The 27334-nt window shown below is 36.8% G+C and overlaps 1 protein-coding gene across 2 annotated transcripts in view; it reads right to left on the bottom strand.

The window, feature by feature from the left end:
* LUZP2 (leucine zipper protein 2) overlaps positions 1-27334 on the bottom strand; it is a 589435-nt gene that overhangs the window by 302183 nt on the left and 259918 nt on the right. For both annotated transcript variants that reach the window (XM_030918939.1, XM_030918940.1), the window contains exons 3-4: positions 26913-26983; positions 20810-20891 (exon numbers count right to left, since the gene is read on the bottom strand). In XM_030918939.1, coding sequence (XP_030774799.1) covers positions 20810-20891; positions 26913-26983 — 153 coding nt within the window. The remainder of the gene's footprint in view (positions 1-20809; positions 20892-26912; positions 26984-27334) is intronic.

Genomic DNA, 27334 nt, shown 5'->3' with positions numbered 1-27334 from the left:
TCATTGAAAATTAGGTAAAAGTCATCATTAAAATCCTTCTTTGGAATTTGGGGAAATAGATGCCTTTTAGTACAATAAAATTCCAAATGCATTGGTCTGTTCAAGTATTGTATTTCTTACTGCAGAAATTTTGGAATTTCGTATTAATGAAACTTAGGACTTTTGTTAAGAATTTAAAATTAATTAGTGGATAGTTGCTGATAATACTTTAAATTGTGAATATAACCTTTTTCTCTTTTTTATTTTACACTTTAACACTTGAGTCTTCTAAGTGCCAAGTATGACAATGTGCTTGATCATTTCTCATTAATCCAATGGTTATTAGAACATATTTTTAAACAATAAATTATTTGACTGCTTATAAAAATTATTTTTACTTTTATTAAAATAGAGTTTAATAACATGCTATTAATATTTTTGAATTTATAGAACTTAATTTATGTTTCAATACATATTTTATTTGTATATCATTTCTGTAAATCTTCTGGGTGTAGTAAAAAAATGTAGGCAGTTTGTTGGAGATTTCTCACTATATACTAATAGTTTAAAACTGTCAATTGTAGAGCTTCATGATATACACACAAACACTTGTTCTCAGGCCCTCCCGAGATGAGCATGCAGATGTTCCTGGAGGGTATCATACCCAGGGATGGCATGGAAGCCCCATGCCCCTTCTCCTACACCTTGCCTCACCCATCTCTTTGTATACTTTTTAATTGCTTTTATAATAAACTAGTAAATGTAGATGTTTCCTCAAGTTCTGTAAACCACTCCAGAAAACTAATCAAAATCAAAGAGGTGGTTATGGGAACCTCAACTTGAAGCCGGTGGGTCAGAAGCTCTATAGGCCCCGACTTGAGACTGGTGTCTCAGCAGCAGAGGCAATCCTAGTGACTGAGCCTTCAACCTGTGGGATCTGACACTATCTCCATCTAGGTAGTGTCAGAATTAAATTGAAAGACACTCAGCTGGTCTCTGCTATGTCTTAGTGGAACAAATCCCCACACATTTGGTCTGTGTTAATTGTTGTGGTATGGGAGCAGAAGAAAAACATAGTTTGACAATTTTTCCCAAAACAACTGGTGTCAGGGGAATGAGATCTGCTAGCACTGCTTAGGCTCAGGGAAACATACAGTTTGGGAAGAGAAAGAATAAAAGAGCAGGGGATGAAGAACCTTTGATTCCTGGGTGGCCACGTGGTCCCCCACGGTATATAATTGCAGTTATGCTTCATTTGGTTACTCAAGGTAAAAGCTACCAGTGGAATTTAGATATGGATGCATAGGGAAATGCAAACTGTTGACGACAAAAGCCAAAGTTCGTAAAATATTTGAAAAGATTTATTTGGAGACAATTGTGAGGACAATGGTTCTTGACACAGTCTCAGGAGATCCTGAGAGCATGTGCCTGAGGTGGTTGGGTTACAGCTTGCTTTTACACATTTTAGGAAGACATACGGAATCAATCAATACATGTGAGATACACATTGGTTCGGTCTGAAAATGTAAGATATCTCAAAGGTGGGAGAAGATGTGGCTTTCTGGTCACAGGTGAATTTAAAATTTTGCTGATTGGTAATTGGTAAAACAATTAAAAATTGCTAATTGGTAAAACAGTTAAGCTTTGTCTACAATTGAAGCCAGCAGAAAGAAATGCTTGGCGTTAAAATAAAGGGGGTGGTGAAAGCCAAGGTTCTTACTATATAGATAAAGCCTCCACAGAAGCTGACTCTACAGAGAATAGAGGGCAAACGTCTCTTATCAGGTCTTAAAATGTGCCAGGGTCACAGTCAATCTCCTCAGGATTGGAGGGCTTGGAAGGGGAAAGATTGAGTTATATCAATAAAGACTCTTTACAGATTAAAAAGAGCCATTTCGAAGTATGGTAAGAAAACAAATTTTGATGTGAAATAATTTGATTTCCTTCTTTACATGCCATGCGATGTTACGCCAAAGTCAGGCTCGAATTTTGTTTCTTAATTGCCACAAAGAATCTGTTTTGTCAGTCTTAAGATCTCAGTTTTAATGTTAATGTTAGTCAGTTGTGATTAAAATCCAAAAGAAAGAGAGTATAATGAGGCATGTGTGTCACCCTCTTCCTGAACTAGTTTTTCAGGTTTCTTTGGAATCCTGTTGGCTGAGAGGGGAGTCCATTCAATCCACTGGGGGGCTTAGAATTTCATTTTTGGTTTATGAAACTAATAAGAGAAAAGCACTATGTTCAAACCCTTGGTTATTGTTATCTATAATAGCTAAAATAAAATTTAAAAAGAGTGCTGAGGCCTTTAGGCTAAACCAAGCTCAGATATGAGTCTGTCTGAGCTCAGATCACTAGCCTCAAAGCTACCCACAAAGGGGAATATTATGTCAGGAAAACAGAAAGCACTTCTGAGACCTTTGGTCACCAAGAAGGTGGTCAACGTGGGAGAAGGGCAAAAACAAGTAACTATTGAAACTTAGTATAATGTGAAGGAATGGTTCACTTTGTACATTGGTATCATCAGCTCTCTGAGGAACCTTTACTAAAATGGATAGTGAAAGCAACTAATTTGAGAGTAGTGTCTTTGTTTTTTCTTTTTCTGTTTGTTTGTTGCTTTGTTTTCCTTTGAGACAGAGTTTTGCTCTTGTCACCCATGCTGGAGTGCAGTGGCATGATCTTGGCTCACTGCAACCTCTGCCTCCCAGCTTCAAGTGATTCCTCTGCCTCAGCCTCCCTAGTAGCTGGGATTACAGGCTCCCACCACCATGCTCAGCTAAATTTTGTATTTTTAGTAGAGACAGGGTTTCACCATGTTGGTCAGGCTGGTCTTGAACTCCTGACCACAGGCGATCCACCCACCTCACCCCCTCAAAGTGCTGGGATTACAGGTGTGAGCCATCGTGCCCAGCCAGTGTCTTTCGTTTTAAATGATGCAGAGTAGAAGAACATGTTTGCATTGATGCAGGACCTACAGGTCACTATTGAATATTGCAGATGTGTGTATATCATCTAGATACACAGGAATTTATTCCTGAAGAAATGGCCAGTCTAGTGGGGTGGATAAAAGCCACTGTAAAATTCTGAAGGGGACTCTCTGACTCCACCTATAAGTGTCAAGTGGAGCACCCCACATGAAGCAGTTGATATGCTTCATATGCAAGCCATATAGGATTGCTCTTATGATGACAGGGATAGTCACTGGCTATATATGCCTGTTACTCAGGTCACGGTAAGTGCTGTGGTTAAGGGAGCACCATTTTCATGAATCATATAATGCTGTTGATACAAAACAGAGACAGTCAGAGAAGCCTTATCAAATTTGTTGTCTCAACTTCTCCTCATAGGTCACTACAGATGCTAATAAAACATCAGGTAAATTAACCAGAGAACAGTGAAGGGTAGTGGGGAGAGTGAAATAACTCATCCCATAAAGCTGAAAATTTTTAAATAATTAACAAATAAGATGAACAAAGGAAACATCGGCAGAGCATGATGGCTCACACCTATAATCCTAGTACTTTGGCTGGCCAAGATAGAAGGGTTGCTTGAGGCCGAATTTCAAGACCAGTCTGAGTAACATAGTGAGACCTACAAAAAATTTAAAACAAACAAACAAGTAAACAAACAAAAAAACACTGATGAGGTGAAACTACAAAGAAAAAGAAGAGATAGTCATGGGATTCATCTCAGTAAGGTGGAAATCTTTAGATGATTATTAAAATACTAAATGAATAAAATGGAAATTAATGGGGTTAAAACAAAAATCTAAATACAGCATGATAAAAGGCTGAGTAGACCAAAGGGAGACTCGGCTGGTCCACCAACATTAGAGGGTCCCAAACCAGTTTGCTCTCTTTCCCCCAGTCTGAATAAATTTAAAAAGTCAGAATATTTTAAAAGATTACAATGAGAAACCCATCCCTGGCATTATCTGGGGTAATGGCTATGCTCATTAGTGAAGATAAAGATTGACAGCAGGGCCAGGTTCCCTTTGCTTAATCCCTGGCTGAGGGCCCAAAGTCTTTTGCACAAGAGATGGTAAAATGGTCTGCAGGAGAAGAGAAGTTTCTGGGATGAGAACTTAAAAATGTAAAAATGGATAGGATTATAAAAGTTGATACATTGGAATGTTGTGCCCAGACCGTTTATTCCCGGAAGAAGACCACCAGAGTCCAGAGTCAAAGCCAAGCGGCAAGGATCTTTACTGCAAGTTCGAACTTGGTCCCTCCATTCCACAGCGTACAAGAGGGCCCCGAACGATGCGTGTGCTCGCTTTTTATAGCCCGATGTAAACAGGATATGCTAAGTTACAGAGGAACAAGGGAATTCTTTTGGTTACAGCATTACAATTGGTATACATTTAGTAGTTTTCTATTGGTTCCCGTGCTTTCAGTAAAACCACAAATGGTTGTGACCTTATCGGGGGACTCTCCAGGTGGTGTTTTTCCAAAGTTGAGATATATGGAGGAATGTGTTTGTGCTGGGCCCAGGGCTGAGGAATGTGTGAATGTGTTTGTGTTGGGCTCAGGAAGTTGAGATATATGGAGGAATGTGCTTGTGCTCTTTCAGGAACACACTTCATGTGAAGCAGTTTGATCACTTTTATCCAATTATATTATGGGAATGAGCATTGTATCTGACTGGGAAATTCATCGACCTAGTACTGTAAAACAGAAGGCGTGTACATCTGCCCCTCAAGCAATTTTAATAACTTGTACTAAATGGGACTCTAATCTTTCCCTGTCTTGCTGTTTGTGGGCCATAAAACTCTCATTCTAAAGAGAATCTTGCCCTATACCCTGGGGGGCATAATGCTGAAGTCATGAAGCTTCCATAAAAACCTAGGACTGGGTTCCTACATGCATAAACACTGAAGATTCCTGGAGGGTGGCATGTCTGGGGAGTGCATGAAAGCTTCTTGCCCCTTCCACCATTCGTAGCCTTAGTCATCTCTTCCTCGGTATCCTTCATTAACTCGTTTATAACAAACTGGTAGATGTAACAGAAAATAAAATTATCAATTGCATTTTTAAGATATTCTGTTTATCTGCTTATGTTAATGTTCTATTGCTTATTGATTGATGAATACTGAAGCTACACTGTTAGGTATATACTTATTTATGATGCTTTTACTTTATTTTATTTTGTATATAATGTCTTCCCTTACTATATCTGTTTCGTAAATTCTATGTGGCAGACATTAATGTGGTTGACAATTCTTTCTTTCTTATTCTTTCACATATATTTTCCTATCTTGCTTATGTAACATAGGCAATATTTTTAATTTTTAAACTTAGAACATTTGAATATATTCCTATTCTTTTAATTTTAGATATTGTCTCATTTAAAAAATTAAATTACTAAATTTAACCCATTTTAATTTTTTTGTGATTTCTAATACATTGGAACTTTAGCTGTCTTGACTTTTTTGGCTTTTTTTCTTTCTATTATATACATTAATTTAATGTTTTCATCTTAATTTTTTAATTGAGTAAATCAAGTTTTTCTGCATGTGAGTTTCAATATTATACACTCTAATTTTGTTCTCACCATAATTGTTTCTAAGTTAAAATATAGAAAATGTATAATAGCCTTGCTTCTTTACTATATGTCCGCTTGTTGCACTGCCTCACCCCAATCGTATTTCCCCCCCCTTTGGCTCTGTTTCCTAAAGGAAAAACTAAATTTGCCAAGGTATTTGTTCACTATCAATCCCCACATCATGAGCAGTCTGCTGTTTATTCTGCTTTTTGGGTACGGTATTTCCTCCAAAAGGATTTTCAAAATGGAGCTTTCTCTGACAACACTTCCAATACCTTATATGCTTTAACGTTTGAATGCCAGTATGTATGTACAGAACAATTTAGAAGCAGTGTATTAAAACATTGCTTTATTGTCTTCTTAAACTCATTAACACTCTTAAGAAGTCTGATACCTATCTGATTATTGCCTTTTTGTGGCTGATCTATTTTTTCCTTTGGCAAATTTTGTAATTGTATCTTTTATTTTGATATTTTAAAATTTCACAATGGCACGGTAAAATTCCTATGTATTTATATGTGTGCTTTTATTTTGTGACTCACATACTTGGCAATGTTACTCTAATTCTCCATAGCTTTTAATGCATATTTTATATTTTCTGTCTCATTTTTTTGTTGTTCCCTGATACTTTCTATAAATTTGTCATTATTACTATTTTCTTTCCTATACTTACACCATTTAGTATATTCTTTATTTTACCTATCAGGTACTAGGTATTGTCTACAGTTAATATTTTCAAGTAGCTCTTTTATATGATTTTTTGTTTTGTTTTTCTACATGTTATTAATGTATATGTTAACTGCAAATTGGTAGTGTATCTACTCCGGTAATTCTGCTTCAGAATGTGTGTGTAGTCCAACGTGTAGTCTTTCTTTTTAGTAGCTCTATACATCAAATATCTTGTTATTTTGGCCCTTATCTCATTTTTTTCTTTGAATTTTTAATTACTCTTTATGGTAATGGCTGCAGGAAAAGGGTCAGTGATGGCTGCTGTCTGGGGAGAAAAAGAAAAAACCCAGGACAGAGAACCTTGAAAGCACAGAATGCTCTTAGGGGATCTGAGGGAGATTGGGTGGGGAGTATGACTCCTCCCTTCCTCACTCCCATTACTTCTAATTCTAGCAGGGCTTTTGCACTGTGCTGATGTTGCCATGATAACAATAGAGGCCTGAGCTGTTGCTATTGATTTCTAAGGGGAAGAGACAGATGGTTATACTCTCAAGGAAGAGTGCAGAAAAGGAGAGCAGAATCTATAGATGACCTTCAGCCTAGTCTTGCAAGCCTTGTGCTGCAGCCACCTGACTAAGCTAATAACAACGACCTCTTCCCAAGGTATATATATATTCATTTGTGAGTCATCTTTCTTCCCAGGAATCACTCATTATTTTATTTGTTGGGTTTTTCACACGCTTCCTTTTTAATACTTTAGTTCATAACTTCCTTTAACTGCTATCATTTTTTGGAGTTGATTTTGGAGGATGAGTATTAGCAATGGCATCAGTTTGTCATCTTCATAGTAATTCTACAAATATGCATTTAATAAATGATTCTGATGATGATGAGTCAAAAAAGAAAATGGTTTATTCCAGAATTTCTAGTTCTTAGTGAGGGTAAATAAGTATTCATGGAATGAATGATAAGCTGTAAGTTTCTGTAGAATCATAGCATCAAACATGGTCACTTTCCATATATTTTGATCATAAAAGTGTAGGAAGTTAAGAATATCATTTAAAAATAGATTAGAGTAGAAATTATGAATGCATATCATGCACAAGAATACTATGTCACCCTTTTCTCAGTTGATAGTGTATAGAAACATTAATATACTTATATAAGTATGTGTATATTGTACTGGATGTGATTAAAATACATTTCTACAATACATGGTTCTAGTAGGTATGCAAGACTTAAGTAGAGAGAAGAGAAAGTTGAGGGATATTTTTAACTTCTACTCATAATAAAATATTGTCAAACAACTGAAAAATACATTTTATTTAAATAGTCTTTCCTTTTTTTTTTTTTTTTTTTTTTTGAGACGGAGTCTCGCTCTGTCACCCAGGCTGGAGTGCTGTGGCCAGATCTCAGCTCACTGCAAGCTCCATCTCCCGGGTTCACACCATTCTCCTGCCTCAGCCTCCCGGGTAGCTGGGACTACAGGCGCCGCCACCTCGCCCGGCTAGTTTTTTGTAGTATTTAGTAGAGATGGGGCTTCACCGTGTTAGCCAGGATGGTCTTGATCTCCTGACCTCGTGATCCACCCGTCTCGGCCTCCCAAAGTGCTGGGATTACAGGCTTGAGCATCGCGCCCAGCCTTAAATAGCCTTTTCGAGGAATGACTCCAAAGTGAGCCTATTTGATATTTTGTCTTCAAATTGGTTTGTGAATATGTTATTATAAGTTGTCAACTGGCAGAATATTTGAGTAATTATAATGATAATTATATTTTTTAAAAAATTCATTTAATATCAGCTGTGTTTTATAATATGAAGATACACTATGGTCAAAAGATTTTGCTTCTACAACAGATTTGAAAAATTTAGTTCATTCTTCTCTCTTTACCCTACTGGAAGATATAAAGAGGCAATTATAATGCAAATGATGCAGTATTCATGGGGATGCCTGTGTTACATACACAAATATTCCCTTATGTGTGTGTATGTGTGTATATTTATAGATACCTACATATATAAATATATACTGATAAGTGATTTTTAAATTATTTTTAGAAGTTGGCTGGGTGCGGTGGCACATGCCTATAATCCCAGCACTTTGGGAGGCCAAGGGGGCGGATCACAAGGTCAAGTGATCATGACAATCTTGGCCACCATACACAAAGGTCCTCCTAGGAAGATACTAAGTCTCTGGAAGTCAAGAAGGAGACTCAAGAGATCTCTGTGAAGTCTTTAAGAAAAGTCTCATTAAATGGCCCAGTATTAAGTAAAAGAGTGGGCATTCGTCTGGGTAAGAAAGGGATAATCTATTTTCTAGTTCTGATGTTCACTTCCCCAGGTTCAGAGTATTCTGACAAGTCAGATAAAGTTTTTACAGTCTCTGGGTCTAGAAGATTCCAAGTAGATAATTAGTTTAAGGGGCTGTATTAGGGTTCTCCAGAGGGACAGAACAGGATACATGTGCATACGAAAGGGAGTTTACTAGGGAGAATTGGCTTACAGGATCACAAGGTGAATTCCCATAATAGGCCGTCTGCAAGCTGGGGAAGACAGAAGCACTAGCAGCTCAGTCAGAGTCCAAAAGCCTCAAAAGCTGGGAAGCTGATAGTGCAGCCTTCAATCTGTGGCTGATGGCCTGAGAGCCCCTGGCAAACCACTGGTATAAGTCCAAGAGTTCAAAGGCCAAAGAACCTGGAGTCTGATGTCCAAGGGCAAGAGAAATGGGAGGAAGAATCCAGCCTAGGAGGAGATGAAAGCTAGAAGGCTCGAGTCTGTCTATTCCTGTTAACTTCTAAAAATAATTTTGAAATCACTTATCAGTCCATATTTATATATGTAGGTATCTGTAAGCCAGCTTATCCTACCTTCCTCTGCCTGCTTTGGTCCAGCTATGCTGACAGCTCATTGGATGGTGCTGCCTACACTGAGGGTAGGTCTTTCTCCCGCAGTCCACTGACTAAAATGGCAGTCTCCTCTGGCAACACCCTCACACACACCCAGAAACAATACTTAAACCAGCTATCTACGTATCCTTCAATCCAATCAAGTTGACACCTAATATTAGCCATCACAGGGGCCTATAACCACATAACAAGAAGAGACTCCTAGTGGAAAAACAAGGCTTTTTTTGACTTTAAAGCTGTTTAAATGTGCTCACTTCTACTCTTCCTTCTCCATTCTCTCATCTCCTTTTTTATCTTCTTACGACAAAGACCAAAGACTACCAAAGTGGTCTCTTCGGATTTGCACCTTGTGCCAGCCCAGGTCCAATTCCCTTTGAAGTTGGTCACTTGAAAGTTTTGGACTCTACTGTAAGCTGTTTCTATAGTAATACATACATTTTCTAACTACATCATCCAAAGGGGGTATGGCTATGTACATTTGTTAACTTCAGGAAAGGAGTGAGATGTGCCCTCTGGTATTACTTTATATCAACTATTTATATCAAGATTTCCATTTCTAATTGAAGGGTTACAAATTATATGTAATTTTTAAAATGTTTTGATTTTCTAAAAAGTATAATGGAAAAAGAAGACTCCTGATATATTATTATTATTTTCCTCTCTCATTTTCCTTACATAAAAACATACACAAATATTCCTTTATGTGTGTGTATGCGTGTATAGCTATAGATATCTACATATATAAATATATATTGACAGGCGATTTTTAAATTATTTTTAGAAGCTGGCCGGGTGCCGTGGCTCATACTTATAATCCCAGCACTTTGGGAGGCGAAGGGGTGCAGATCACAAGGTCAAGAGATCACGACCATCCTAGCCAACATGGTGAAACCCCGTCTCTTCTAAAAATACAAAATTAGCTGGGCATGGTGGTGCACACCAGTAGTCCCAGGTTGCTAGGGAGGCTGAGGAAGGAGAATTGCTTGAATCTGGGAGGTGGAGGTTGCAGGGAGCTGAGATGGTGCCACTGTACTCCAGCCTGGCAACAGAGCAAGACTCTGTCTCAGAAAAAAAAAAAAAAAAAAAAAAAAGAAAGTTAACAAGAATAGACACACCCTCTGAAGGAAGCAAAGTGCTCCTGCAGAACTTGGGAGACACCCCAAATACTTTGAGTACCTAAACTGCTGAAGTGGGAAAGGGAGACCCTCAGCTACTGAACACACACCCTGACTGGGGAAACTGAAGGAGCAGTTTTCAGGAAAGGTTTCCAACCTTGCCTGGAGCTGAGTCAATTTAGATTGCTGAGTAAAATACAGGGATAGAGGAAGCAGTGTGAAAGGCCCTGAGAGCTCACTTGGTTCCCAAGCAGGTCATTCCTGCCTGGCATCACAGGGAACCTTCAGGAGGGGTGTCAGGGGAAAACACCACAGGAATTAGGAAGTCTCCCGTTGAACTCTGTAATAATTAGAATCGGGTGAGAAGCCTCCTGGCCAGAACACAGGGAAAGGTGCAAATCCAGCTTGCAGACTTCACAGGCAGGGGAAGAACCAAGCCTTTTTTTTTTTTTTTTTTTTTTTTGAAGCTGGAAGGTGGGTAGCCTGGGGTAATTTCTCAAACTCTGCTTGCCTACCACCTGGAAATAGACTTAGGGCTATTAGAGGGGACATGGTGGGAGTGAAACCAGCCCTACAGATTGAGTGGAAGCTGGGCAAGGCCTGTGACTACCAGCTTTTTCCCACTTCCCCGACAACTTGCATGACTCAGCAGAGGCAGCCATATTCCTCCTAGGTACACAACTCCAGGGACCTGGGAACCACATCCCCATATCCAACAGCAGCCACAACAAGACCCACCCAAGGAGAATCTGAGCTTAGACAAGCCTAGCCCTGAAGCAACCTGAGGGTCCTTCCCTATCCACCCTGGTAGCCTGGTAGCAGAAGACAAAGGGCATATACTCTTGGGAGTTTTAGGGCCCTGCTCACTGCTGGTTCCTCTCCGCACTACCACAGCTGATGCTGTCTGGAAAGCGCCAAGTCCTGGCAGAAGGCTAACCAGTACAAAAATGGAACATGAAACCACCAGAGCTAAGAACCCTCACAGAGTGCGTTTCACCCCCAACTGCCCCTTCCACCAGAACAGGTGCTGGTATCCACAGTTGGGAGACCCATAGATGGCTTACATCACAGGACTCTGTGCAGTCAACCTCCAGTAGCGGATCGGAGCTGGGTAGACTTGCTGGGTGGCTAGACCCAGAAGAGAGATAACCGTAACTGCAGCTAGGCTCATAGGAAGCTACATCCACAGGAAAACAAGAAGAGTACCACATCAAGGGAACACCCCATGGAACAAAAGAATCTGAACAATAACTTTCAACCCTAGACCTTCCCTCTGACAGAGTCTACCAAATGAGAAGGAATCAGAAAACCAACACTAGTAATATGACAAAGCAAAGATCTTTAACACCCCCAAAAAATCACACTAGCTCACCAGGATCCAAGAAGACATCCCTGATTTACCTGAAAAAGAATTCAGGCGGTTAGTTATTAAGCTAAGCAGGAAGGCACCAGAGAAAGGCAAAGCCCAATGCTAGGAAATTCAAAAAGCGAGACATGAAGTGAAGGGAGAAATATTGAAGGAAATAGATAGCATAAAGAAAAAACAATCAAAACTTCAGGAAACATTGGACACACATATAGAAATGCAAATGTTCTGGAAAGTCTTACAATAGAATAGAACACGTAGAGGAAAGAAATCCAGAGTTCAAAGAAAAGGTCTTCCAATTAACTCAATCCAACAAAGTCAAAGAAAAAAAAAGAATAAGAAAATATGAACTAAGCCTCCAAGAAGTCAGGGATTATGTTAACAACCAAACCTAAGAATAATCAGTGTTTCTGTGAAAGAAGATAAATCTAAAAGTTTGGAAAATATATTTGGGGGAATAAATTGAAGAAAACTTCCCCAGCCTTGCTACAAAAAGATCATCGACTACACACATTGTAATCAGGTTATCTAAAGTTAAGATGAAGCAAAGAATCTTAACTTTGCTTTTGTGAGACAAAAGCACCAGGAATCCTATAAAGGAAAACCTATTATTTTAATAGCAGGTTTCTCAGCAGAAACCTACAAGCTAGAAGGATTGGGGCCCTATCTTCAGCCTCCTCAAACACAACAATTATCAGCTAAGAATTTCGTATCCAGTAAAACTATGCATCATGTACGAAGGAAAGATACAGTCTTTTTTGGACAAACAAATGCTGAGTGAATTCGCCACTACCAAGCCACCACTACAAGAACTATTAAAAGGAATGTTAAATCTTGAAACAAATCCTGAAAATGATCAAAACAGAATCTTGTTAAAGCATAAATCACAGAGGACCTATAAAACAAAAATACAAGTTAAAAAGCAAAAGCATAAAACAAAAAACACCAAGTACATAATATCACAATGAATGAAATGGTACCTCACATCTCAGTATGAACATTGATTGTAAATGGCCTAAATGCTCCACTTAAAAGATACAGAACTGCAAAATGGGTAAGAACTGGCCAGGCGCAGTGGCTCATGCCTGTAATACCAGCAGTTTGGGAGGTCAAGGCTGGCGGATCACCTGAGGGCAGGAGTTCAAGACCATCCTGGCCAACATGGTGAAACCCCGTCTCTATTAAAAATACAAAAATTAGCCGGGTGTGGTGACATGTGCCTGTAATCCCAGCTACTCAGGAGGCCAAGATAGGAAAATCGCTTGAACCCAGGAGGTGGAGGTTGCAGTGAGTCAAGACTGTGTCATTGCACTCCAGCCTGAGTGACCGAGCAAGACTCCATCTCAAAACAAAACAAAACAAAACAAACAACAAGAACAAAAAACTTGTCAACCAACTATCTGCTGCTTTCAGGAGACTCATCTAACACATAAGAACTCACATAAACTTAAAGTGGTAGAAAGAGTTATTTCATGCAAATGGACACCAAAAGCAAACAGGGGTAGCTATTCTTATATCAGACAAAACAAACTTTAAAGCAACAGTGGTTAATAGAGACAAAGTGGGACATTATATAAAGGTAAAAGGCCTTGTCCAACAAGAAAATATCACAATCCTAAACGTATATACACCTAACACTGGAGTTCTCAAATTTTTAAAATAGTTACTGATAGACCTAACAAATGAGATAGACAACAACATAATAATAGTGGGGGACTTCAGTACTCCACTGACAGTACTAGAAAGGTCAAGACAGAATGTCAACAAAGAAACAATGAATTTAAACTATATGTTGGAACAAATGGACTTAACAGATATATACAGAACGTTTCATCCAACAACCACAGAATATACATTCTATTCAACAGCACATGTAACTTTCTCCAAGATAGACCATATGATAGGCCATAAAACGAGTCTCAATAAGTTTAAACAAATTGAAATTATATCAAACACTCTCTCAGTACCACAATGGGAAAAAAAAAAAAAAAAACTGGAAATCAACTCCATAAGAAACCTTCAAAACCATGCAAATACATGGAAATTAAATAACCTGCTTCCGAAGGAGCATTAGGTCAAAAATGAAATCAAGATGGAAATTTAAAAAATCTTCAGACTGAATGACAATAATGACACAACCTATCAAAACCTCTGGGATATGGCAAAGGTGGTGCTATGAGGAAAGTTCATAGCCCTAAATACCTACATCAGAAAGGCTGAAAGAGCACAAACTGACGCTCTAAGGTCACACCTCAAGGAACTAGAGAAACAAAAACAAACCAAACCCAAACCCAGAAGAAGAAAGGAATAACGAAGATCAGAGCAGGACTAAGTGAAATGGAAACAAAAAACAACCAATACAAAAGTTAAATGAAACAAAAAGCTGGTTCTTCGAAAATATAAATAAAATTGATAGAATATTAGCAAGATTAACCAGAAAAGAGAGAAAATCCAAACAACCTCACCAAGAAATGAACAGGAGATATTACAACTGACACCACTGAAATACAAAAGATCACTCAAGTCTACTATGAACATCTTTATGCACAAAAACTAGAAAATCTAGAAGATATGGATAAATTCCTGGAAAAATACAACCCTCCTAAATGAAATCATGAAGAACTAGAAACCCCAAACAGACCAATAACAAGCAGCGAGATTGAAATGGTAATTAAAAAATTACTAACAAAAAAAGTCTAGGACCAGATAGATTCACAGCAGAATTCCATCAGACATTCAAAGAAGAATTGGTAACAATTCCTTTGGCACTATTCCACAAGATAGAAAAAGATGGAACCCTCCCTAATTTATTCTATGAATTCAGTATCACCCTAATACCAAAACCAGGTAAGAACATAACCAAAAAGAAAACTGCAGACCAATATCCTTCATGAACATAGACACTAACCTCCTTAACAAAATATGAAATAACCGAATCCAACATATCAAAAAGATAATCTACCATGATCAAGTGGGTTTTATATCAGGGATGCAAGGATGTTTTAACATACACAAATCAATAAATGGGATACACCACATAAACAGAATAAAAAACAAAAATCACATGATCATCTCAACAGATGCAGAACAAGCATTCGCCAAAACCCAGCATCCCTTTATGATTAAAGCTCTCAGCAAAATTGGCATACAAGGGACATACCTCAATGTAATAAAAACTATCTATGACAAACCCACAGCTAACATAATACTAAATGGGGAAAAGTTGAAAGCATTCCCTATGAGAACTGGAACAAGAAAAGGATGCCCACTTTCACCACTCCTCTTCAACATAGTGTTGGAAGTCCTAGCTAGAGCAATCAGACAAGAGAAAGAAATAAATGGCATCCAAATTGGTAAAGAGGAAGTCAAACTGTCATTGTTTGCTGATGATATTATCATTTACCTCGAAAACCCTGAAGACTCCTCTGAAAAGCTCCTAGAACTGATAAAATAATTCAGTAAAGTTTCCAGATAGAAGATTACTGTACACAAATTAGTAGCTCTTCTATACACCAACAGCGACCAAGTGAAGAATCAAATCAAGGATTCAACCCCTTCTACAATAGCTGCGAAAAGTAACATACTTAGGAATACACCTAACCAAGGAGGCAAAAGACTCCTACAAGAAAAACTACAAAACACAGTTGCAAGAAATCACAGATGACACAAACAAACAGAAACACATCTCATGTTCATGGATGGGTAGAAGCAATATTGTGAAAATGACCATGCTGCCAAAAGCAATCTACAAATTCAACATAATCCCCATCAAAATATCACCATCATTCTTCACAGAACTAGAAAAAAACAATTCTCAAATTTAGATTGAAACAAAAAAGAGTCTACAGAGCCAAAGCAAGACTGAGCAAAGAGAATAAATCTGGAGGTATCACAGTATCTGATTGCAAACCATAAGGCTACAGTCACCAAAACAGCATAGCACTGGTGTAAAAATAGGCATATAGACCAATGGAACATAATAGTGAACCCAGAAATAGACCCAAATACTTACAGGCAACTGATCTTTTTGACAAAGCAAACAAAAATATAAAGTGGGGAAAGGACACACTTTTCAACAAATGGTGCTGGAATAATTGGCTAGCCACATGTAGGATAATGAAACCATCTTCATCTCTCATCTTATACAAAAATCTACTCAAGATAGATTAGGACTTAAATCTAAGACCTGAAACTATAAAAATTCTAGTGGATAACACTGGAAAAACCCTTCTTGACATTGGCTTAGGCAAGGCTCTCATGACAAAGAACCCAAAAGCAAATGCAATAAAAACAAAGATAAATAGTTAGGACTTAATTAGACCAAAGAGCTTTTGCACAGCAAAACAAACAGTCGGCAGAGTAAACAGACAACTCACAGATTGGCAGAAAATCTTCATAATCTATACATCTGACAAAGGACTAATATCCAGAATGTACAACAAACTCAAACAAATCAGTTAAAAAAAAAAACCATCAAAAAGTGGGCTAAGAACATGAATAGACAATTCTCAAAAGAAGATATACAAATTGCAAACAAACATATGAAAAAACACTCAATAGCATTAATAGTCAGGGAAATGCAAATCAAAATCAAAATGTGATACCACCTTACTCCTGCAAGAATAGCCATAATAATTAAAAAAATCAATAAACAGTAGATGTTGGCATAAACGCAGTGATCAGGGAACACTTCTACACTGTTGGTGGGAATGTAAGCTAGTACAGCCACTGTAGAAAAGAATGTGGTGAGTCCTTAAATAAGTAAAAGTAGAACTATCATTTGATCCATCAATCCCACTACTGGGTATGTACCCGGAGGAAAATAAGTCATTATATGAAAAAGATACTCGTACACTCATGTTTATAGTGCACAATTCACAATTGCAAAATTGTAGAACCAACCCAAATGCCCATCAATCAACAAGTGGAAAAAAATGGTGATATATATATATATATATATATATAGTTAATTTATATATATATGAATATATATATATGAATATATATATATTTAAAAAATGGAATACTATTCATCCATAAAAAGGAATGAATTAACAGCATTTGCGTCAACCTGGATGAGATTGGACACTATTATTTTAAGTGAAGTAACTCAGGAATGGAAAACCAAACATTGTATGTTCTCACTGATATGTGGGAGCTAAGCTATGAGGACGCAAAGGCATAAGAATGATACAATGGACTTTGGGGACTTGGGGGAAAGGGTGAGTCAGGGGCAAGCGATAAAAGACTACAAATAGGGTGCAGTGTATACTTCTCGGGTGATGGGTGCACCAAAATCTCACAAATCACCACTAAAGAATTTGCTCATATAACCAAATACCATGTGTACCTTAATGACCTATGGGAAAAAAAGTAATTAACAAGAACAGTGAATAAAAAAGAAACAGTCTGCAATTAAGAAAATGCAAGCCATTGGTGAAAAACCTCACCATCTAGTAGTTTTTAATAATAGAAAAATATCACTGTGTTGCCCCTGATCACTGATACACAGGTAATATGCCTGATTCCCATAAAGACATCATTTGTAAGTCTCCGGGAACCTGAGGTCACTCTCAAACATTTCAATGCCAGCTTTTAAGAATAGCCATTGAAAATCCATGTGGCAGTATTCAGAAATTGCAAAACAAAACTATTTTGAATAGTAATGTAAATAGAGTTGAGGAAATAGAACATCTTATATTATGAACAATGGAATAGATTTATTTAATATTCCTTTTACTAGGTATGCATTCTTAGGTAATCTCTGATAATTCTTACCATGATATTATCATATAACAAAGGTTTTAAATGGTTAGAAAGAAAAAATACTAATAATGATGATGATGATATCATACAATTTAGAGGTTGCTCACAATTGATTATGTCTTCTGCTCAATAGTGTATGCATCATCTCATATAATCACCAAATAACCTGTCATATAAGTACCACTGGCATACTTTTTAAAATGAAAAAGCCTCGGAGAAATCAAATGACTTGCTTATATTCACTCAGCTAAGCGATTAAGATGAAATTAAAATGGGAAGCACAGAAGGAAAGGGGAATGACTTTAGTTTAATGTCTACTATCTACTACATGCCAGATATAATTTTAGAGAGATTACGTACATTAATTTAATGTGAATAAACACAGTGATCAGGGAACACTTCTACACTGTTGGTGGGAATGTAAGCTAGTACATTCATGTTTATAGTGCACAATTCACAATTGCAAAATTGTAGAACCAACCCAAATGCCCATCAATCAACAAGTGGAAAAAAATGGTGAGATATATATATCTATATATATATATATATCTATATATATATATATATATATATATATAACTATATATATATAGTTAATTTATATATATATGAATATATATATGAATATATATATATATTTAAAAAATGGAATACTATTCATCCATAAAAAGGAATGAATTAACAGCATTTGCATCAACCTGGATGAGATTGGACACTATTATTTTAAGTGAAGTAACTCAGGAATGGAAAACCAAACATTGTATGTTCTCACATAATGTGATGTGAGAACACATTAAATGTGATAATGAGGAAACTTGCAGAAGTTCAAAAGCTTGATCAAGTCTGATAATGAGCTGGTAAATTTACAGAACTAGTAAATGGCCTACTGGAAATGTAAACCCCAAACACTCCTACTCTGAAGCACATACTAAGTTATGAGTTTCTTTAGGAAGTTTCTGGTTTAGTGAAGACTTTTGGGGGAAAACAGAAACAAACCTTCCCTCAAGATTCAATGTTCAGCCATAAGGAACACACTGCCAGTGTGCTGAGATGAAGGCAAAGGTGACTCAGTCTACATTCTTTGCCCATGACATTTTTCATACTTGGATATTCTAACTTTGGTTTGTGCCCTTTCAAAAGTTATAACTCTCTTCTTTTTGGATCTCAGATAGTTTGCATAATCTACTGAAATAATTGTGAGTTCATGCCTTAGATCCTCTTCCTTATAGCTGTGCAAATGCAAGCTAGAAACACCTTATTTGAGCTACTATTTTTCAGTGAAGAAAAAAACAATGTAGTTTTATTATAAGAACCAGAGAAAATAGTCTGTGTGAGCACCTCTATTCTTCTCTACCATTGTTTGTCATTAGGCTATTAAGAAACCCAGATTAAATATGATTAGTCACGGCAGATATGTGATTGCAATTAGGACCATTCAGTAAGCTAGGTCAGGTGTTGGGAGGAGGGATCAACAAGCTGATGATAAAAATATGTCTATTCTTTTATGTAACATTTGGTATCCAGTGAGCCAGACTTTAGGCCACATTTCAGGTGAGCAGTGAGAGTTGCCATGGCATAACAATGAACCAACATGCCCGTCCTAACAGGTGAACAGAACAGATAACAGTGAATCCTTAACATGAAACAGTTCTGTACTTTGAAAAGTCAGCAATCATTATTAGAAAGGCTGTTCCTGAAATCAGGTGTTGCAGATGACAGACTGGCCTGAGTTTCAGAAGCAAAACTTCACATTTCAATCAAGGTTGTTAAAGGAACTTTTGTAAAAGAAAGGCAGGCTGACTGTGTTTAGAGAGCCTAGGATTCCAGGTAATTGACCTAAATGGAGATTCAGGCTTCACCATGGTTTTAGCATCTATAAACTTGATGCTTTAACATTTGTTCTTCCTGGATGTGCTGGATCAGCCTTGTTCAGAACAATTCAATCATATGCTTGAGCCACCCTGCCTTAGCTCTGGGAGTCTCTCATTGCTGCTCCACCGTCTCAGAGAGGAGAAGTCCTCCTGCCAGAGACACACTTTTCAAATACAACAACCAATCAAAAAACAACACTGGCAACTGCCCCTCTTTTATTATCCCAAGCCACTGTGGATTTGCCCTAATCACCTTAGGGATAGTTTATAAGTCAGGACAGCTGCTATGCCCCAGAGTCAGCCAAAAATCACTCAAACTGGCCAATCCCAAGCCCACTTATCCATCCCAACCCCACTTATCCTGCCTCACTTGTTCATTGCCCCAGAAACCACAATAAACCTTTTACCCACAGTTTCCTCCTCTCCCTCTGCCTTGTGAACAGCCTGGGTACCTCCTCGTGTGGCCCCTTTATGGTTTGCCGCTAGAACTGTGAGAAATAAGCTATGTTTTCAGTGGTGGTCTTTTCCTGATCTGTTGACTTGACCATACCTCATACGTTCAATTAACACACTATATTTTAAAACAGACTCAGATCCTGAAAACAAGATATAAGGTCCAATCCCTATACATGATGCATAAGGTGGCTTTGGGAAATACAGTAGGAACCTAGTTTTCTTTTTTTTTTTTTTTTTTTTTGAGACGGAGTCTCGCTCTGTCGCCCAGGCTGGAGTGCAGTGGCCGGATCTCAGCTCACTGCAAGCTCCGCCTCCCGGGTTTACGCCATTCTCCTGCCTCAGCCTCCCGAGTAGCTGGGACTACAAGCGCCCGCCACCTCGCCCGGCTAGTTTTTTATATTTTTTAGTAGAGACGGGGTTTCACCGGGTTAGCCAGGATGGTCTCGATCTCCTGAACTTGTGATCCGCCCGTCTCGGCCTCCCAAAGTGCTGGGATTACAGGCTTGAGCCACCGCGCCCGGCCGGAACCTAGTTTTCAACACGGCTCTCAGGAACACCATCCCTCCTGCCTATAGTAAATATTCATAGTAAGAGCTGAAACGGTGGGGTCAAGGGAACGTCATTTCAGGTGAGAAAATTTGTTTCAGTTTATTTCTCACGGTTCTTGCTGTCATGAGAGGAGTTTGATTCATCAATTTTGGGGTGCATTAGAATAACCCATGGGATGGATTAAATAGGCAGATGCCTTGGCCCTGCTCCTGAGAGATCCTTATTCAGTGGATGTGGGGGTGCGACTTAACCATCACATAGCTTAATTTACTTCACAGTCAGTGACAACCCACGATCTGAGAGCCACTGATGAGGCCCTGACACCAGAACCCTTGCCCCATTCTGTCCTTCAGTTTCTCATTCTTAAAAGTAGGCTGGGAATTAGATGACCCCCTAATAATGAAATAAAACATTAACCTTTTCCAGAAATGAATGCTGACCAAGTACTATTCTGATGACATTGACTGATGCTTCTTTTATTGTCTTTTCACTTTTATTTTTATAGGCGTGTTTGTTCCATAGTGATTTTGGAAAAAGAAAGTAACAATGTCCCAGCCCTAAAGCAAAGGGCACAAAGTAAAAACACACTTACAGTAGCCTGATGTTTTTCTGCTTTCTCCGATGTCTCTTTAAGTTGATTTTGCAGGGCCTCCTGAAGAGATTTCATTTCTTCTCTAGTTTAGTAGAAAACAGAGCATAAGAGAGAAAATAATACAGTTCCATTATTTTCTGTGTACACTATAAAAGGAGGCTTTGCTGTATACATTTAGGACACAGACAACTAGAATTCCATAAAGTCACAGTTAAGCATACAGGATGTGTCTAAAGATTCTGGTAATAAAAGTCTTTTTCTTCCATGCAAATACTAAAAGCAAGTGGAATTTTTTAAAATTACCTTACTATTATGCTTTATAAAAATCCCACTGTTCGAATCATCTGTGAACTACATGATGTGTTAAAGCAAAGCGATATATAATTCAAGTTGAAAAGATAATTTCACTAACAGCATACTGGGATATGAACATGCTGGTTAGAAAAAGTCACCATAGACTTGCTGATACGATAAAATTACTGTTCCCTTCTGATGCTATTAATTAATTAATTCTAAAGTATTGGGCTTTATACATCCTTTGTAAGGCCTGAGACCTTTTGTAAAAACAGGGAAAAGAAACTTTTTCTAACTTAAGGCCTCTCTCATTTAATGAAGATAATTAAAAATTGCATGCGTATGCATATATACTCATTGTGTCTCAAGCTCAATAGTACATAAGGATCCTGTATCCCTTTTTTAAAAGGAGTGATATTTCCCTAAATTTGCATTTCTCTTAAAGATTTAGGATTTATTGATTTATAACACATCATATTATTTATATTTATTTATTTATAACACATCATATTATCTTTCTGTGCCTTGATTTTTTTTTTTTTTTTTTTTACTCAAGCTATCACCTCAAACAGATCAGATATTATAGAAACCTGTTTGAGTCTTACCAGTACCTAAACTAATTTAAAACTTCCAATCTAGTGCCAAAAGACTAGCTCTGGATATTTGGGCAAGTGACACACCATCTCATACTCAATTTCTTCATCCAAAAAAAGGGCGCAATGCTAGAACTAACTAATAGGTTTGTGCTCATATTAAGATGACATAATGTAAACAAAGTGCTTAACACAATGCCTGTAAAATAATTACTTAACAAATGTTAGGTCATGGCAATAACCACTGACACCACTCCACACTCCTATGTTCATTCTCTGACCACAAAATTCTGTACAATCACAAGCTGCTCTTTCACCCAGCAGGACTTAATGGGGCAGCCAGAATAGTCTTGAGACTGATGTACCAGTCCCAATTTCAAGAATTAGAAAGAAAGTCTGTCCGTTTTTTGGAATCATTTTGGACTTTGGTTGACAAATCAAAATATAGTGAGAACAAGTTATAGAATAATTACAGTCACTTTGGTTTTTTAATGATTTATGCTTCTTGGGTGATGCTTTTAATGTGCTTGAAGTGGATTCTAAGTGACAGCTTCCATCACTGTCTCAAACTGGTTTCATTTATCAGACTTGTTTCATATATGGACATATAAAATCTGGGCTTCCATTATTATTTCTGATATTTTCTACAGTGTTTGTAATATAATATAATATAATATAAACCTACATATATTGTAGGCTTACAATGTGCAAGATACTTTTATAAACCCCACACCAAACTATGACATCATATTATGATAGATAACTAATGTATAGAGGGGTAGTGAAATTGTGTTTTAGTGTCTATATGTTCAAACTATAAAGAGTTACTATACTATCTCTACTAAGAAGGAAGGAAGGAAGGAAGGAAGGAAGGAAGGAAGGAAGGAAGGAAGGAAGGAAGGAAGGAAGGAAGGAAGGAAGGAAGGAAGGACCTACATGCTATCCCAAACACTCAAATTCTCAACAAGCACTGAGTGAAGCACAATAAAATTATATTTCCTACTGAAAATAGTTGTAATTAAAATGACAAAATAATAATTTTTAATATATTTTAATTTAAAATTCCTATTTTTATTTTTAAAAGATGGTTGTAAAACACTTAACAAAAATTAAATAATAAAGTATGTTTTATTAAAATAACAATGAGTATATATATATAGATAGATAGATAGAGAGATAGATAGATAGATGATGTATGTGTGGGAGTAGGTATCTATCCATATGTTTCTTCCAAAAAAAAAATTCCCCCATTCTGACATCTAGAGGCAATCTAGGGAACAGGACAGAAAACAAATTGTAAAATATGGAAAATGTAGAGAATTCTGAATATTTTCCTGCCAAAGAACACTATCAGGCAGAAAGGTAAAGTAGACTTTTTGTCTTCTATATCTCATTTCTTCTGCCTTCCTTCTAGGCTTGTCTTCACATGCTCACTGCTGTAGTGCTTTAGCTAGCTATAGATTTCTGCTTCACAGACTTACTAAGTTATCCTCCTAGGGAGGTGATTCCAGACTTGCCTCTGCACCAACTGAGATTTGCTCAATCTATATCTGGTACTTTAGGGCTCTATTTGGTACTAAACTGAAACTTTAATTCTAAAAAATTTCTAAAAAATTCATGGCTTAAGTGACACCTGTAATAGATAGCTCAAATACTGAAATATTTTAGCATAACATTTTGTGTTACAAGGAATTTCAAAGGGCCATCATTTCACACCTCTTTCATCCCAAAGTATAGCTATAAAAACACCCTCAACTTAATCACTCTACAGAAAGGTATTTCTTTCTAGTGACTACCAGCTTATATTAGAGATGGAGAACTTGCCACAATTCTAGCACCTTTTTTTTTTTTTTTTTTTTTAGTTTTCAGAGAACATGATTGTAAAGTACTTGAGTACACTGAGTCCAAAACTGCCTTCTGGGAATCTCTACCAACCAACCACCTTAAAGAATAAAAGGTTTTATTCTCTTTTGCTCAAGGACATTTTCAAATTTTCAGACATTTCAGGGTCCTGTCCTATTCCCTATTATCCTTGTTGTGGTTATATATTCTCAGTCCTGACATGGTATGGTTTAAAATCTCTCCATCCACCTGGGGACTCTCCTGTGAATACTATCTAAGCTGTGTAAATATTCCTGAAACGTGATACTCAAGCCAACACAAATCTCATTTTCTCACTCCTTCTCTCACATAAATGCCCGCACACAAACACACACACCTTTCTCTGCCTGTCTTGTTCCAAAGACACTCTGCTGCCTCTCCACACAGTTGTATGTGGCCACAGCATATACCCTGAATTTACTTACAGCCTAGTTCCAGCTACACAGAAAGACTTACTATTTGCCTCTATATTACAGTTCCAGAGGGAGAAACTAGTTGATTCGTTTTGTTTGGGTGGCCACCTCTGAATCATTAGCTATGACTAGTGGTTTCAGAGTCACATAAAAGAAGCATGGCTTCCAGGGATCACTAGTCCAGATGAAGCCAGATGACAAAGATCTGAGGACAAAGGATCCAGAAAATAAGGTAATAATTGAGAGATGGATATGTGACCAAATGGCACCTGTAAGCACACTGCACTCTTTCAAACTCAGAGAAGATGTTTAAATTTGCAATAAATTAGTATTTTTGATAACCAAAGGTGATACTTTTTCTCTTTTAATGTTTACTAATAAGTCAGATTTTTAAATGAGATACACAGTCTCTTTTACCATAATATACACAAAATGTTGATATTTCTCTTTTTAAGTAAACAGCAAAAATCAAATGCAATACATCTTATATCCTTTTGAGACGTTACCTTTTATTATAATTTATTGAGTCTTCCATTCTAACTTTGATTGTATATATAATACAAGTTATGCATTTTAAACAAGTTTTTAATTTTAGATAAAACTATGATTTAGTAAGACCAAAATATTCTCCATTTTATCCTCTCTTTGAAAGGCTTGTTCTACCATCTGGTAGTTTATATACTTTACCACATGTATACCTGATGATTAAAATTCTTAAACACCTATTGACATTTTTTTCCTGATTTTTGCGGTGTTTTTGGTATCATTTGAATCAGCCATAGATATTTTAAGAAAATATCAGCAAACTAAGGGAATAGGTTTTCATTCACATCATGCACAAGCCTGTCTCCTCATCTGTGTCCCTCCAGTGGTAAAGAAAGGCTGACTTTATTTTCTTTTACTCCATGGTCCTCACTCTTGAGATCTCCCTGTCCTTGTCTCTAAGTAGTGTTTTCTCGCCCTGGTCTACATTTTTCTTTCTACTCTGAATGGTTTTGACAGAATAATTTCTCTAAAAGCCAGGAAATAACACAGTATTTCCCCTAAAAGATTTCTTTAATTATATTATTTCCTATAGAGCTACCAAAAAGAGGTTCCCTATTTATTATCACTGAAACCCAGTATGTGCCACCATTTAGCCATTTTTATTTTTGTCTTTACATACAGATTTATTTTCTAATCTTCTCAAACTCACTATATCATCTTCAGTCTCTTACTGGGTGCTGCACATATATTGTGTAGAAATCAATTTTTGTTTTTCTACTTTTGTTCATTCTCCATTCCTAACCTGAAATACTCTATAAAAATAAAGTAATCATTTTCAGCATCTCTTGGTCTCTTTTGATGGGTTATTTTTTAATTTTATTTTTTAAAGGATATAGTATATTATTAACTATAGTAATCATGTATTCACTTCATCTAACTTATTTCTCTTCTCCAACTGAAATTTAGTGTACTTTAGCCAATATTTCACCACCAACACTCTCTCCAGCTACCTCTGACCCTGGTAACGACCACTCTAATCTCCACTTCTTTTTACATCAACATTTTTAGATTCCAAATAAGAATGAGATCAGGTGGCATTTGTTTTTCTGTGTCTGGTTTAGTTTCCTTAATATAATGTCCTCCAGGTTCATCCATGTTGTCACAAATGACAAGATTTTCTATTTTCTGACTCAATAATGATCTACTATTTCTATTCCAAATGTTGCTTATGTCCTCTATCACTACTTCACAGAGACACAAATACTTCTGTAATACTGAGCATGATTTATTTCAAACCAATGCAATCATTAAAATAATATGGTTTTGGAAACATCTTTGGTTTGCTTTTTTCAAGTTTTTCTTAATATTAGACTTTGAAGAGAATTTCACATTCAAGAAATAATAAACACATCACTATAAATAATAAGAGTCAATGTAAAACAATTGATTTTATATTTTTAATAGATATTATCAACTCAATCCAAAGGCATGTCAATAATAGAGTTTTGAATTAAGAACCAAGGTCAGTGGAGGACATATAGGCTGATGAGAAGGGACTTAGAATCTACTCCACATGCTATCTTGTGTGTAAACTTTTAAACAGTTTTTTGCATTGCGATCAGTGAGCCAAACTGGAAAGGTGGGGCTACGGGGTAAGATGGAGCAGATTTTAAATCTAAATTTCAATTAACATGATTCTCGGCAACTCCACTAAGCACTCTGAGCAACAATTTGCCATCTACAAAATGGGAATAATAGCCACTTCACAAGGTAATTGTGAAGATGAAACAAGAAAATATATACAAATCTACTAGAAGAGCTGCTAGTAAGTGTGTGGCAGATGTAAGGTTGTTTCTCTATTAAAATACTTGTTTTTTTCTTTTTTTGACTTGGAAAAGCAATTTAAAAATCACATGGCTTTTTATAATGTATACAAGTATATTTCATAAAATACTTCCCTCAAAAACAAGCAAACCAATACTAATAATATTGTACTGATTCTACTTGTATTGTTAATACGATTATTCCATCCCTTACCACCACATCATCATTACCATAATCAAGTTTTGATTTTATTAAATATGGTCCACTTAAGTCAATATTATCAAATATGTCTATTGATGGGCAGACTTACTAGGGTCCATCTTACTAACTGAGGAAAGTATTATAGCTCCCTAACATTCAAATTGTGATTTGCAGACAAAAAGTAAAAGCATCACCATCACCAAAGAGCTTGTTAGAAATGCAGAATCTCAAGCCCACCCCAGTTGTGTAAGAATCTGCATTTGAACAAGATTCTCAAGTGAATCACATGCACATTTAAGTATAAGTGAAAAGATAAATAGGTTCATGTATTTAGAATCAATAAATTTTGTGAAGTTTCTGAATGTTGCTTGACACTATGAAAGAAGTAACTAAATAAAAAAGAAGTCTTACCTTTGTTGCTGTCCTAATTCCAGAAGTTTCTTAACATCAGTTTTGGCAGATTGCTCATCGTTTTTTAAAGACTGATAAGAAAGTGGAAAAAGGAAGTTTTATTCAGATGATAAATTGAGGCTCACTTTAACTTTGGTTTTAGAGTACTAGATAGGACTGCACACATGCCCTGGAACAAGAATTAAAAATAAGTTCATGATGGTCCTCACCGCTCTAAGGATGTAAATAGAAATTTATGACAACAACTACACAATGGGTGAAAGGAATTGAGCAGTCTTGGCTTTTAGAGGTTTGATGGGGGAGAAACTACTCTCCAAATATCAAAATATAAAGAAATAAAGGTTTATTTATAAGTGAATATAAAACATATCTTCTATTCATTCTTTGAAGTTTTACTGTGTTGTCTGCAGGCATGTTAAACT

This window comes from Rhinopithecus roxellana, chromosome 15 (genome assembly GCF_007565055.1).
Source record: "Rhinopithecus roxellana isolate Shanxi Qingling chromosome 15, ASM756505v1, whole genome shotgun sequence".
NCBI lineage: Eukaryota > Metazoa > Chordata > Mammalia > Primates > Cercopithecidae > Rhinopithecus > Rhinopithecus roxellana.
This window is presented reverse-complemented; position numbering and strand designations above follow the sequence as displayed.